General features: G+C 51.0%; 1 protein-coding gene across 1 annotated transcript in view; it reads left to right on the forward strand.

Moving 5' to 3' along the window:
- Positions 1–12,256, forward strand: part of B4GALNT4 (beta-1,4-N-acetyl-galactosaminyltransferase 4) — a 52,915-nt gene that overhangs the window by 29,298 nt on the left and 11,361 nt on the right. Inside the window, exons 9-13 of the mRNA XM_006019207.2 lie at positions 1,749–1,815; positions 9,198–9,341; positions 10,059–10,168; positions 10,967–11,067; positions 11,939–12,021. Coding sequence (XP_006019269.1) covers positions 1,749–1,815; positions 9,198–9,341; positions 10,059–10,168; positions 10,967–11,067; positions 11,939–12,021 — 505 coding nt within the window. The remainder of the gene's footprint in view (positions 1–1,748; positions 1,816–9,197; positions 9,342–10,058; positions 10,169–10,966; positions 11,068–11,938; positions 12,022–12,256) is intronic.

Raw genomic sequence — 12,256 nt, forward strand, 5'->3', positions numbered from 1 at the left:
AAGGAGCGGCTGGAAAGCTAAGACATGATATTTTCTGCCTATCTGGATCACCCTGAAGAGAGGGGAGGAGGGAAAAAGTCAAGAAGGAAAAAGAATCTGCTATGAGCTGTTGTGTGGTTCTTGAGAGAGAAACTTCCCTTTAGCTAGGATTCGTTTCAGTGCCTTCATTTCAAGTGAGGGGCTTTGCTAGCTGGAAACATCTTAGATGCCTTCTCCTCGAGATAAAATGTTCCTTGTCTCTAAGGGACTCCATCTCATTTTGATTCCTCTCAGCACAGCCCCGCTCCTTTCATGGAAGCCTTGCCAGCACTGAGGGCTGCTTGAGGTGAAATGCTAGCCTTTTTTAAAGAGACTCCATTCATTCCCTTTCCTGAGCTGAAAGGAAAGGCAAGCCATTCACCACAAATGATGCCCCCTCCCTTCCTCTCTACTTGCTGGCCTCCTTGTGAAGTCCCTGGCACAGGCAGGGAAAATAAGCTTGTTTTACACAAGGCGTTGTCTCCTCTGGAGGTGTAAGATGTAATAGCTAGGCAGACACCACGCACACACGCACATATGCATGCACACACATGCACACATGCACCCATGGGGTGCTTCTCTCTCTTCAGCCATCACTCAACATGGCAACTCACAGGGAGAGATAGGCAGCGCAGAACTCTGTGTGTGTGTGTGTGTGTATCTGTGCGTGCGTGCGTGCGTGCATGCATATGTGTGTGTGTGTGCGTGCGTGTGTGTGAAACCCAGCACAGAACCAACTACAACTTTTGTGCATGTGTGAAACCCAAAGAGGTAGACATAAGCTCACACACCACAGCATGCAGATTAAAACTGCTTTGGCAGTAGCAATTCCCCAGCCTGGGCAGGTGGATTCATTGTCACAAAGGTATTTGTCTTGTTGGGTCCAGCATATCAAGATCCCTAGCTATAAATCCCTGGCCCTGCATTTATGCCAGGGTAAATTTGGAGCCATTTCCATCAGCTTCTGTTGAAGGCTCCTGACACAACAGTGTGTAGGGGCTTGTCCACAGGAGGGAGACTTGCGCCCAAATGACCACATGTACACAGCTGCCTCAGGGCAAAGCTCTCTGGTGGATGTTGTACCAGTGTGTGCAGAAATGCCCTGATAAATTACTGGGAATTCCTGTCCAGTGCAAGCCCCAGCATGTAGCAGTGCATAGGGAACTACATCAATGCAAAAAAAACCCCTAGGCTAGGTGTGGCTTGAATGCTGGTCAGGAGTCACCACGGATTTGCACCAGAAAATCTAGAGAATGATAACCTTCCACAATTTGGAGCACCTACCTCTCACCAGCACCTCCCCTACCTTGCTTCTCTCATAGCCAGGCCTGGGGAGGGTCTGGTGTCTAGGGGCATGTGTAGATGAAACTGGCATTAATGTCAAGCGCCTGAAAATTTTAATCCGACTTTTTTTTTGCGCGGTGCATTTGTGTTTGCAGCGCATTTGTTGTGGTGCGGCGCATTTGTTTCCTGTGTCATTCCCCACAGATTTCAGTAGGGGGAGGACTGGGTACAGCTGCTTCCTGCTGCTTGGCACTGGGAAGCATCCCAAGGGTGAGCAGGTGTGTGGAGGCCCTGCAGCTGCCTGGCAGTCATCAGCTGCTGAAGCTGTAGGCTTCCTGCCAGCACACCAGATCTCCCTTGGGATTTCTGCCGGGCAAGGAGGGCAGAGCAGCACTCCATCTTCCCTGGCCACAGCTCTCATTCTCTTTTTTCTCCCCCTCTTCCAGTGGCGAGTTTTCCTCCCCAGTTTGAAGTTCGAGGTGATCGACTCCCCTTACATCTCACTCTACACAGGTAAGGCTCCCCACATTGGGCTGCTGCCCTCCCTGCTTGTTCCACTTGTCCCTCTGTGAACATATGTCTCTTATAGAGGCATTTAGGCGCCAGGGATGTGTTCATAGCCCATTCACAAAGCTGCATGTCACGGGGATGGTGGTCTATACATGTGCCATGTACGATGATGCACAAAAGCATGTGCATTTGTGTGGACACCAATGTGTAGAGGCGGCCATGAAATTAGGCAAACGTGCATGCAACTGCAACAGATGTGGCAGTGCAAATGCAGAACATGCTGTAACAAGACATAGATCCTTTAAGGATCTAAAAAGTCCTGCTTGCCGATGAGGTGCAAGTGAAAGGGATCAGGCTTCTGGATGGATCTGCAGCTGGGAACATTGAAAGGGCTATCTGAAAAAGGGCAGGGGAGCAGAAGGGTCCTGTGGAAGATAGGCACTGTTTTGTTTTACAATCTGGAATAAGGCATGGTTTTTTTTAGCCTGAAGAGGAAAAGGCTAGATTTTTCTGGAGGGCTTTGAATAAAGGACCCGTTTTTGGAAGCTATATAGTGTGGCTGTGGCAACCAGCAAAGCCCAGAAGCAAGGGAAATGCTCACAGAAGAGTATAGGCATAGCTACTCCTAGATCTTCCCTGACCAATGCTTGTCCAACCCCTTCTTGAACACCTCCAGTGATGGAGAGTCCTAAAATTCCCCAGGCAGTCTATTTCACTGCCTCACTGTTCTAACAGTGAAGAAGTTTTTCCTGATATCCAATCTAAACCTGCTTTGCTGCAACATCAAGCCATTGCTCCATGTCCTGCTCTCTACAACAAGAAACTGTGTTATCCCTCTTCTTTATGGAAGCTCTTCAGATATTTGAAGACTGCTATCACATCCCTCTTAAGTGCCTTTTTCACAAGCCAAACATGCCTAGCTCCTTCAACCCCTCCTCATATGAGTTGTCTTCCAAGTCTTTTATCATTTGTTGTCATCCACCTCTGGATTCTATCTTCTCCATGTTTTTTTTTAAATGTGGAACTCAAAATGGCACACAGTACTCTAGATGAGGCCTAACCAGTGCTAGTAAAGAGGTATTATCATCTTCTGTGTCTTGCACCTAATGCTTGTATTGATGCATCCCAAAACCACATCACACTGCAGGCTCATTTTGAGTCTGTGCCCACCAAGACTCCTAAATCTCCCTATAGCACTGCCATCCAGCCAAGTTTCACCCATTTTGTATTTTTATTTTTGATTCTTCTAGCACTTTACATTTGTCGGCAATGAACTTCATCCTGTTAGCTGTAGCCCAGCTTTCCAGTCTGTCAGGATCCTTCTGAATTGCATTTCTGTCCCCCAGCATATTCACAATCCTTCCATTTCATGTTGTCTGCAGATTTACTCAAGAAGGTTTCTATGCCAGCATCCAAATCCTTAATAAAGATATTGAACAACACTGGGCCCAGAACAGACCCCTGTGGGACTCCACTCAAAACCTCCTGCCATTCTGACATGGACCATTTATAATTACCCTTTGCTTATGGCTATTGAGCCAGTTTTCTGTCCATCTTACAGTAGTTTTGTCTAGCCCACATTTCTCTGATTTGTTTATAAGAAGGTCATGTCAGACCTTGTCAAAAGCCTTGGTGAAGTCCAGATACACTATATCCACAGCATTCCCTTCACTCATCCAAGCATTTACTTTGCTGAAAAAGGAGATCCCTGCAGTGCTCTGCTCTCACCCACCCTCTACAGGGGAGGGAGGGAGAGCCACATAGACAGTCTGTGGGTTGGGTGATAGCCTGCCGGACTGTTTAGCAACTGAGTCCCACTCCCTGGTTTTGCACTCAGGGGCCTGCTGCCACTGATGCTGGCCTTTTAAGCCCCAGTCCTTTCTACCTCTCTGCTCTGATGATAGGGGTGGAGAGGATTGGCTAGAAAGTGAGGGGAGCCAGACAGCCCTCTACGCCACCACCCTCCCCTACTTCCAAAGACATCTTCCACCCCCTGTACCATCCCCAGCTGGAAATTTTGAAACATTCCAGCCAGAGGCTGTACATGTGTCCCCAATCTGAAAGGTTCCTTTTTGAAACGTTTCCAAACCCACTCCAATTGCTTCAGTTACTTCCATCCATGCCCAGAGATGCTCCCCTCTCTGGGTAAAGGTGACTTCTCCAGGGCCCATGCCGTCCCATCTCATAGCTTCCTAACAAGACAAAGGGAAGCTGAGAATAGCAGCCAGGCAAACCTCTCAGCTCATAGCCCTGACCCTGAGTGACGATGGCCTGTCTTGTAAGTGGGGATGGATGGTGCAGAGTTTAATTAAATCTATAGATCTTCTGCCTTCCACCCTAGACAGCCTGGCAGCAGGAGCCTTGTGATGAATGGATCCTACCCCTGCACTCAATACACACAGGGCTGGGAATGAAGCCTGCTCTGGAAGGTAACAGAGATGGGCCCTATAGTTCCATGCACATTAAGGGGCTATGATCAATAGGTAAAAGACAGATCAGGCACAGCAGGGTGGGTATTTGTGCTGGAAAGTTGGATGGTGCACACATGTATATTCCCTCAGATGCTACCTGTCAGTGTGGAGGTCTCGTTTGGCCCCTAACGCCCCTGCTTCCTCCCCATGATGGGTGACTGCAGACGGACAGGTGCTGTCACCATTCTCTCAGCTGGCTGCTCTGGAGGGAGACCAGGAAGAGGGGGATGTGTGAGTTGGAGGAACCAGCTCTCATAGGGAGAAGCCGGATGTTCCTCATTTGTTACAGAGAGCAGGGCCATCTGTATCCTTCCCCTGTTGTTCAGCAAGGAGGGGTTGCTCAGCCTGTCTGCAGCAATTGATCAAACTCTTTGCTTTTGGGGACACCCCTGCCTCTCTCCATGCCCCTCAGAACCTGTGGGTACCTAGCATGACAGGAGTCCTACTCTCCTGCCCTGCCCACTGAATCAGTGGCTACTGCTACTCTATTGCAGGTACAGCTTGACTGTAGCCACTGTGAGGTGAGCCAGCCATTGGCTAATATTGTCACATAATGAGGGCTTGGATGGTGAGGGCTTTGGAGGAGGCCCAGGCAGGTGACTCTGACCCTCTGAGAAGCAAGAGGATTCTCCTGTCTGGTCCTGCCCAGCTGGCAATGACATGCTAGTTGCAGTGTTCTGGAGCCTTCAGGAATAGCTGGCCAGAGGCCTCTTTGGTTGTGTTTAGGTGCCTTCTGTTCCTCTAGGAGTGAAATATTATGAAGTGATTGTCATGGATTTGCAGGAAATGCCATTCCTCTGGCCTTTCTATAAGCAACCATGGATTGTAGCCCTATAGTGGCTAGACCCCAGGTCTCTGCATCCCCAAGACAGGGTCACTGGCTGCAGCACTGTCACTGTAGTTCCCTGTGACTTGCCCAGCCAGTCCAAAAAGTACGTCAACTCCTGCTAGATACTTTGCCTGTGAGGGATCAGTGCAGCCTGCCATGACATGGGGCACAGTAACATAAGCCCAGCTGCCATGTATTGGCCAATTGCAATGGAGCCAAGACTAAGATGTTAAAGCAGCGGTTCCCAAACTGTGAATTGTGATCCCAAATGGGGTCACAACAGATGGGATTGCTGGGGGTGGGGGGCTGTGGGTTGGGAGTGAGGGGCCATGCTGAGGAAATGGGGTCATGCTGAGGACAAGTTTGGGAAGCACTGTAATACAGCAAAGCTGTCATGCCCCTCCATGATACCAGTATTGCTTGCCTCCCCGCCCCAGAGCACTCAGGATGTCTCTCCTCTCCCACTTTGTACCACCTGGAGAGCTCTGAAGACCAAGAGCTCCACTGCAGTTCTGTGTTTCACGTTGAAATCAATCTGGTTCTCTGTGTTCTCTTTTGCTTGCCTGCCAGCCACTAAAAGCTGATGTCCACTCACTGGTCTCCCTTGCTCCCTGGTGCCTGAGGAAAATTCAGCTCCTTTATACCCTGTGGGTAGCAATACAAAGGCCACAGGGAGGCAGTCACACACCTGTTCATAAAGATGTTGCAGAAATGTCCAGCTTCCCCTCATTGCCCTACACCTATAGGCAGGTAGGGATCTTTTTGGATCTCAGTAGATCTTGTGAGCTCTGCATCCTGGATTAATCATTTCCACACATGGGCCCTTCACAACATGACACGTCCTGTGAGGACAGGCCTATCTCGTGCTGTGTTCTCATATTACTGGATGGACAATGGCAATGCTTCCTAGCGGGAGGAGAGAAGGAGCTCTGGACATGGGTGTGTCTGAGGAGACCCCTTGTTCAAGGCGAACACCATTGATCCCAGAAGGCTGACAACTGAAGAGGACTGAGCTGCACTGGAGTGAGTAGAGGAGGGTATGGGTCAGAGCAGACATGGCCAGTGGGGATGTGTAATGCAGATTGTTTCCAGGGAGTACAACCTAGCTGTGACAGGTACAACCCTTTACCCATGATACAAAGGGAATCCCTTTGCTCCTGCTTTGAATGGATGATGGAAATTTTAGTCAGATCACCTTCCTGGTCAGATGATCCCTCCAACCCACCAAGTATCCCCACATGCATCAGCTGGGTGCCTGGACTCCCACCTACCCATGGTCCATTTTGTACCCTGCCATCTATGCATGGGGTTCAGGATCTGCACTGCCAGTTGGCAAACTGGGCTCATGCCTGCTTGCTTCCCCATAGCTTTCTTGACTCTGCGATGTTGCAGACTTGCACCTGCCAGTCAGTTAAGTAGATGCAACTCAGGGCTTCCTGAATATATCTATATATATATATAGATATAAGCAGTAAAAAGGTGACCTTCCTACAGGTGCTTCTCCTGTGCCCTGGTTTCTCTACGTTACTATGCTGGGTTCATCTAGCACTAGGCTGAGTGCCGACAAATATCACTCTCAGGATTTTAAGTGAATCCACCACAAGATTGCAAAATAAAACAAGGGAAGGGAGTGATGTTCTGGTGGTATTAACCTCCCATATACACCGGCCTCCCTTCAGATGGGGAAGTTGCATGAAAGATCGCTTAAAGCTTAATTCCACTGTGTGACCCTGGGAATTAGAGTCTGTGAGTGCTTCCACTAAGCGGAACAGCCCCTTCCCTTTGACTCTGCCCCTGAGTGCTGTAATCACAGTGAGAGCCGCTGGCTCTGAAAACAGTCGTTCCGTTTCTTTATGATTGTCATTATTAGATTTGGTTTGGTATTCAAATCCCAAGGCTGAGGCATACAGCACGGAGCATGTTATTAGGTCCCAGGGAACAAACGTGGGAAGGCGTCGTAGCAGTTGCTCACCTTAAAAGGCTGGTGTGTTTTCAGGCTGGCATTGAGAGTATAACTTGCTAGTCAGGTCACCAAAGCAGGGTACAGCTGCCAGTGATTCCAACAAGATGTAGGGACCTGGCCTTCCATGGGCAAGTGGAAGCTGTGTGAACATTTGGGGGACACTGAATACACAAAAGGCATGCGACAAATCTAAGGGTTAGGCATACAAACAGATATGACGCTGAGTTAAATGGGATGGGGTGAGGCTTTGCTGTGTGTCAGCTGCTCCATAGTAATTGTTTGGTATGTCCATCCCTGCAAGTGGAAGCAGTGTCCTCCTGAACGAAACACACCTAAGTTATCACAGTTTAGATTCCACTTACTGCAGGTAAGTGTGGACTCAGTTACTATGGAAACAGTTACTGCCAAACAGCTGAGGCATGGTAAGTCCCATGCTAGCTTGGTATAATCTGTTCATCTGTCCATAGTGTTAGATCAGGGGTGGCCACCCTGTGGCATATGCATTACAAGTGGCATTGGCAGTGTCTGTGTGTGCTATGCAGTGGATTGGAGCAGGAGCAGAGAATATAGCAGCAGGAAGCAAAGCAGTAGATAGGGCAGGGAACATAGAGCAGGGAACAGAAAGCAGAGCAACAGATCAGGCAGGAGAAGGCAATTGCAGTGGCCCTTAGGGAGTTCACATTGCTTATCTGTGACGCACCTGCCAAAAAGGTTGATCCCCGCTGTGCTAGACAGCTGTACCTCCACCCTCTCATTAGGACCTTACGTTTGAAAACACCATGTCCTGTGACTTGCCCAGGAAGTCCAAATGTCTATGAAATCTATGAAATCTTTCCAGCATCACATGCAACTTGGATGAGTGCTGTGGTAATCAGTAGAGTTCTTGTCCTAGAATTGATGTTTATCTTGCTGGGATCCTATGATCCCTGCTGACTTTCTGCCCCTGGAGCAGGGGGCTGGACTTGGGGGTCCCTTCCACCCAAATGTCTATGAAATCTATGAAGTCCATGGTAGAGGCTGGATTTGAATACACATCTCCTGTCTTCCAGACCTGTACTTTGACCTTTGCCTCTCCTTCCTGTTCTCCACTGTGAGTGGATGTCCACCTTGGGGCACTGGCAAGACATGGACATGCAGGCAGGCAGTATATGAGGGCACTGCCCACAGTCATGGTGGAGAAGGTGTTTTCGGATGCATGTACCATTTGACTATGTTCCAGGCATTCCCCATTCCATACCCTCTACCAAGCTGCGTAAGTGGGGATATCACACCCTGCTCCATAGCGGGAAGCAGAGGCTGGGGGAGGAGACAGCGTCTCTGGTTTCCCAGCCCTCTGTGGGCAGCCATCTCAATAAGCCAGCACAGCTCTGTGCAAACAGTCGGGCTTGTCTGATAAACATGACATTAGGAGGAGGCAGCACTTAATTGATGTGGCGTATCATTCCTTGCAGGCACAAGTGATGTTCCCTGTAGCCTGGTGAGCAGGGAGCATGTTCTTTCCAGAGCGGAACATTTTCTTCCCGGGGAGGGGGAGGTGAATTCTTGCCAGTTATCCTACACATTTGCTCGGACGATCATTGATGGGTGTGACCCTGTGCCGAAGCACCGAATGGGAGCCAGGAGTGGGAGCTGAGTCACAGCATCACCAATGGTGTCCAGAGTTAGCTGGGTTTATTAACTATTGGGCCTCTGGCTGTCTGCCCTTCTGTGCCAGCCATACATTGGATGTAATGTGTCCCTGCCATTTGAGCTGCTATCTTGGCACTATTTATGTCTTCTGTCAGCCTTGCAGGTTAACCTGTGAGGGGAGAGACTTAACAGAGCCAGCGCTACCAGGAAGGGAGGGGAGAGCCCCCTCTTCTTGCTAACCAGCTCCACAGTCTAGGCAGAGACTTTTATAGGCAGGGTGTGACTTGGGGTTGCGGGCTGGGGCACATCCCTCTCAGGATCCTGGAGCTGAGGTGGTCCCTCAGGAGCACCCAGGGGCTGGAGTTCCCAAGGGAGTCGCTCTCAAGAAAGTGGCTAGCTGCATCAGGAACCCCCGCAGCCTGGCTCACCAAGAGCTGAGCAGAGACCCCTGACCACTGGCCTGTGTGCACTCTCTGTGTTTTGCCTCCTTCAGATGAATCCACTCTGAAGATGAACCAGGTGGACCACATCCCACAGTCCCATGCAAGCCATACTGGGAGCTACTTCTGGGAGACGCAGAGGGATGAGCATGGGGCTGATATGCTCAGATCCGACCCCAGGGACACCTTCTTCCTCAGTAAGTGAAGCTAGTGCTTTTGGCTCCTTAGGTGGCTGGGAAGGGTATATGAGGAAATCGAGGCTGAGGCAGGTAGGGAATTGACCCCTCTAGGGTTGGAGACCTGCTGTTAGTCATGTGAGGAGGGAGGCACAGGGTACAAGACTGAGCAGGAAAAGCTGCCCAATGGCCCCCTTCCCTCTCCCAGACCTCTCTCCCGGTGAGGAGCAACCTAGAAGGTAATCTGTGATGGACAGGTCTACAGGGGACCACCATGCAGTGGGTGGGCCAGAGTGGGGAGTTTTAGGGAGCAGGTTGGGATGAATATGGGTGGAATGGGCTATGGAGGACTGTCTAGGAAGGGGTTGATCTATAAGGGGCAGTATGAGAATGGGGAGTTCTATGTACGGAGCTGGCCAACAGGGTGAGTATGGCATGGATGAGTATCTGGGATGGGCATTTGGACAGATTGGGTTGGACTGGGCTATAGGGTACAGTCCATGATGGGCAGTTGTTGGGAATGGGTTGGGCTACAAGGGACAGTCTTTGCTGGGTCAGCCCATAGGCAGTAACCTGCAGTGGATTAGCAAGGGATGGACAGTCTCCCAGGTTGGCTAGCTGGGCTAGAGGGAACTGCCCAGGTTTCCTCTGTTGGAGTGGCTGAGGGTCCCTGGTTACTGGCAGTGTAGCCTGAGCTGTGGTTTCCTTCTGTTGCACTGCCTGACTGCCTGCCCCCAGCTCCCCAGATTGAGGCGTCCCGTGTGGAGAATGTGCTGGTGCCCTGCGCTTACAGCCCCACCTATGTGGTGAAGGATTTCCCTATTGCCCGCTACCAGGGCCTACAGTTTGTAAGTGTCTCCCTGGCACGGAGGATTACGGGGGGATGGAGAGGGTGCACAGAAGCAGAGGGCTCGGAGGTCTCTAACTGGCCCAGGAAATGGTACTGTCCTTTGCCGTCCCTTTACAAAGACTTCTTTCCTTCCTGGGCCACAAAAGCTGACAGTCTCTCACCCTGTCCCAGAGGCAGAGGCATCAGGATCCAACACACCCTGCCAGCCTCTTGCCAGCTCACACTGATGAATTCCAGACACCTTCCAATTGTCTGGGCCTCCTAGTACCTTGCATCTCCACAGAGCAGCCACCCTTCCCACACTGTCCTCCATCCCTATCTAGTTTCTCATACCAGCTCTGTGCTGTTTCATGCGTAGGCACCACCCCACCTCCAGGCCCCTTCGCAGGGTAAAGGGCTTTCTGTTCAACTCTTTATTGGAGTTAAAATCTAAGGGGAAATGTTTCTGGAGAGCAAGAGCCAAGCTGTGGGGTGGAGGCTGCAACGTGGCTTTGGGAAGCCACAATGCCAGCACTGAGTCTGTCCTCTCGATCTGGTCCCCTCTGGTGCCAGGCCTTCATCAGAGCACCTCCGAAAAAGACCAGGTCGCAGGGTGATGAGCAACAGGCTTCACACCCACCTAAGGAGATTGTGCCAATGGGTGCCTCAGAGTCCTAACCAAGAGCACCCTCTGCTGGCACTTTGGTCCATCCTCCTCCCTCCTCCACATGTGCCCCCACTGCCCTGGCTGAGACCGGCCCCCCTCCCTGCTCCACCCACCCCGTGCCCACTCTCAGTGATGTCCCTGGCTCCCCAGGTCTACCTCTCATTCGTGTATCCCAATGACTTCACCCGTCTCACCCACATGGAGACAGAGAACAAGTGCTTCTACAGAGAGTCCCCTCTGTACCTGGAGAAGTAAGTGTGGGGCATGGGAATGGGCAGTGGGGATGGCAGGGCCCCTGGGATGCAGTTGTGGTTAAATGGAGGCTGTCCTTTAGGACACATGGTCAGTACAACCCCTAGGCATGCAACTGCTGTAAACAGAGTCCTGAATGCCTTGGGCACATAGACCCCCCAAGGGAATCAAAGCCCAAACAGGGGCTGTCAGGGCAAGGCAAGCAGCTGCCATGCCAGGATGCTGCTGCTGTGGAGAGGGGCGCATCCAGGGATGGATGGATCTGGACTCAACTGAGCCTGCCAGCAGGGTGCATAGTCCTTGTCGTACCAAGCCATTTCCTGGTGATTGAGACCTGACCAAACCCTTTTGACATGGCCCCCAACACATATGCAGATAGGGCCAGTGCTGACCTGGGTTAAACCCACTCCTGCCCAACCATCTCTCCGCACCCGCTGGCTCAGGCCATCCCAGACTCTACACTTAATGGGAGCTGGCAGACCACAGAGACTCAGGCTTCTCTCCCCTTCCTTCCCCAGCAGCCCTACATTTGTCCTCTTTTCAGAAGGTAAGGGAGAATCTCTCTTCTGCTGCATATATGCAGGTACAGACCTGGAGGGAAACTGTTAGGGTTTCCCAAGCACAGAAGTCCCACCTAGCTCTTGGCTTGCAGCAGCAGGTGGTAGCCTAGCTTGAGACTTGTCTTTCTTGCAGACTCAGTCTGGAGATTTCAGCTCTGTTGAGATCCTACAGCTTGGAAGAGACTCCCAGTTTATTGTCATGCAACATAAATGCAGCTTTTGTGTGTGTTTGTGTATGTTTGCATGCATGCACTCAGCTACATGCTCTTCCATCTCCTGCTTTTCCTTCCCTTCCCTCCCTCCCTCCCAGGTTTGGGTTTTACAAGTATATGAAGATGGATGAAGAAGAGGAAGATCCTCGCCAGAGAGCATTTCTCTTCCTGAACTCAGACAGTAAGTAGCCCCAGGGTACCCAGCATCAGCGGCTCACTCCAGATTGGCAGGCTCCAACCCTCCCTCTGCTGCCTGGCACAGGGCCGGTGTTATGACGTCTTAGTCTGGTGTGCCATCTGCTCACAGAGATTGTGTTTTACGGCCTGGCATATCCAGGCTTTGTGCATTGTCACTGATGGTGAGATGGGCCTGGCTGGAGGGGAGGGGGGCAAGAATCTCTGAGCTGGGGCGAGAA

The sequence above is a fragment of the Alligator sinensis genome, unplaced genomic scaffold (assembly GCF_000455745.1).
Source record: "Alligator sinensis unplaced genomic scaffold, ASM45574v1 scaffold907_1, whole genome shotgun sequence".
Classification (NCBI taxonomy): domain Eukaryota; kingdom Metazoa; phylum Chordata; order Crocodylia; family Alligatoridae; genus Alligator; species Alligator sinensis.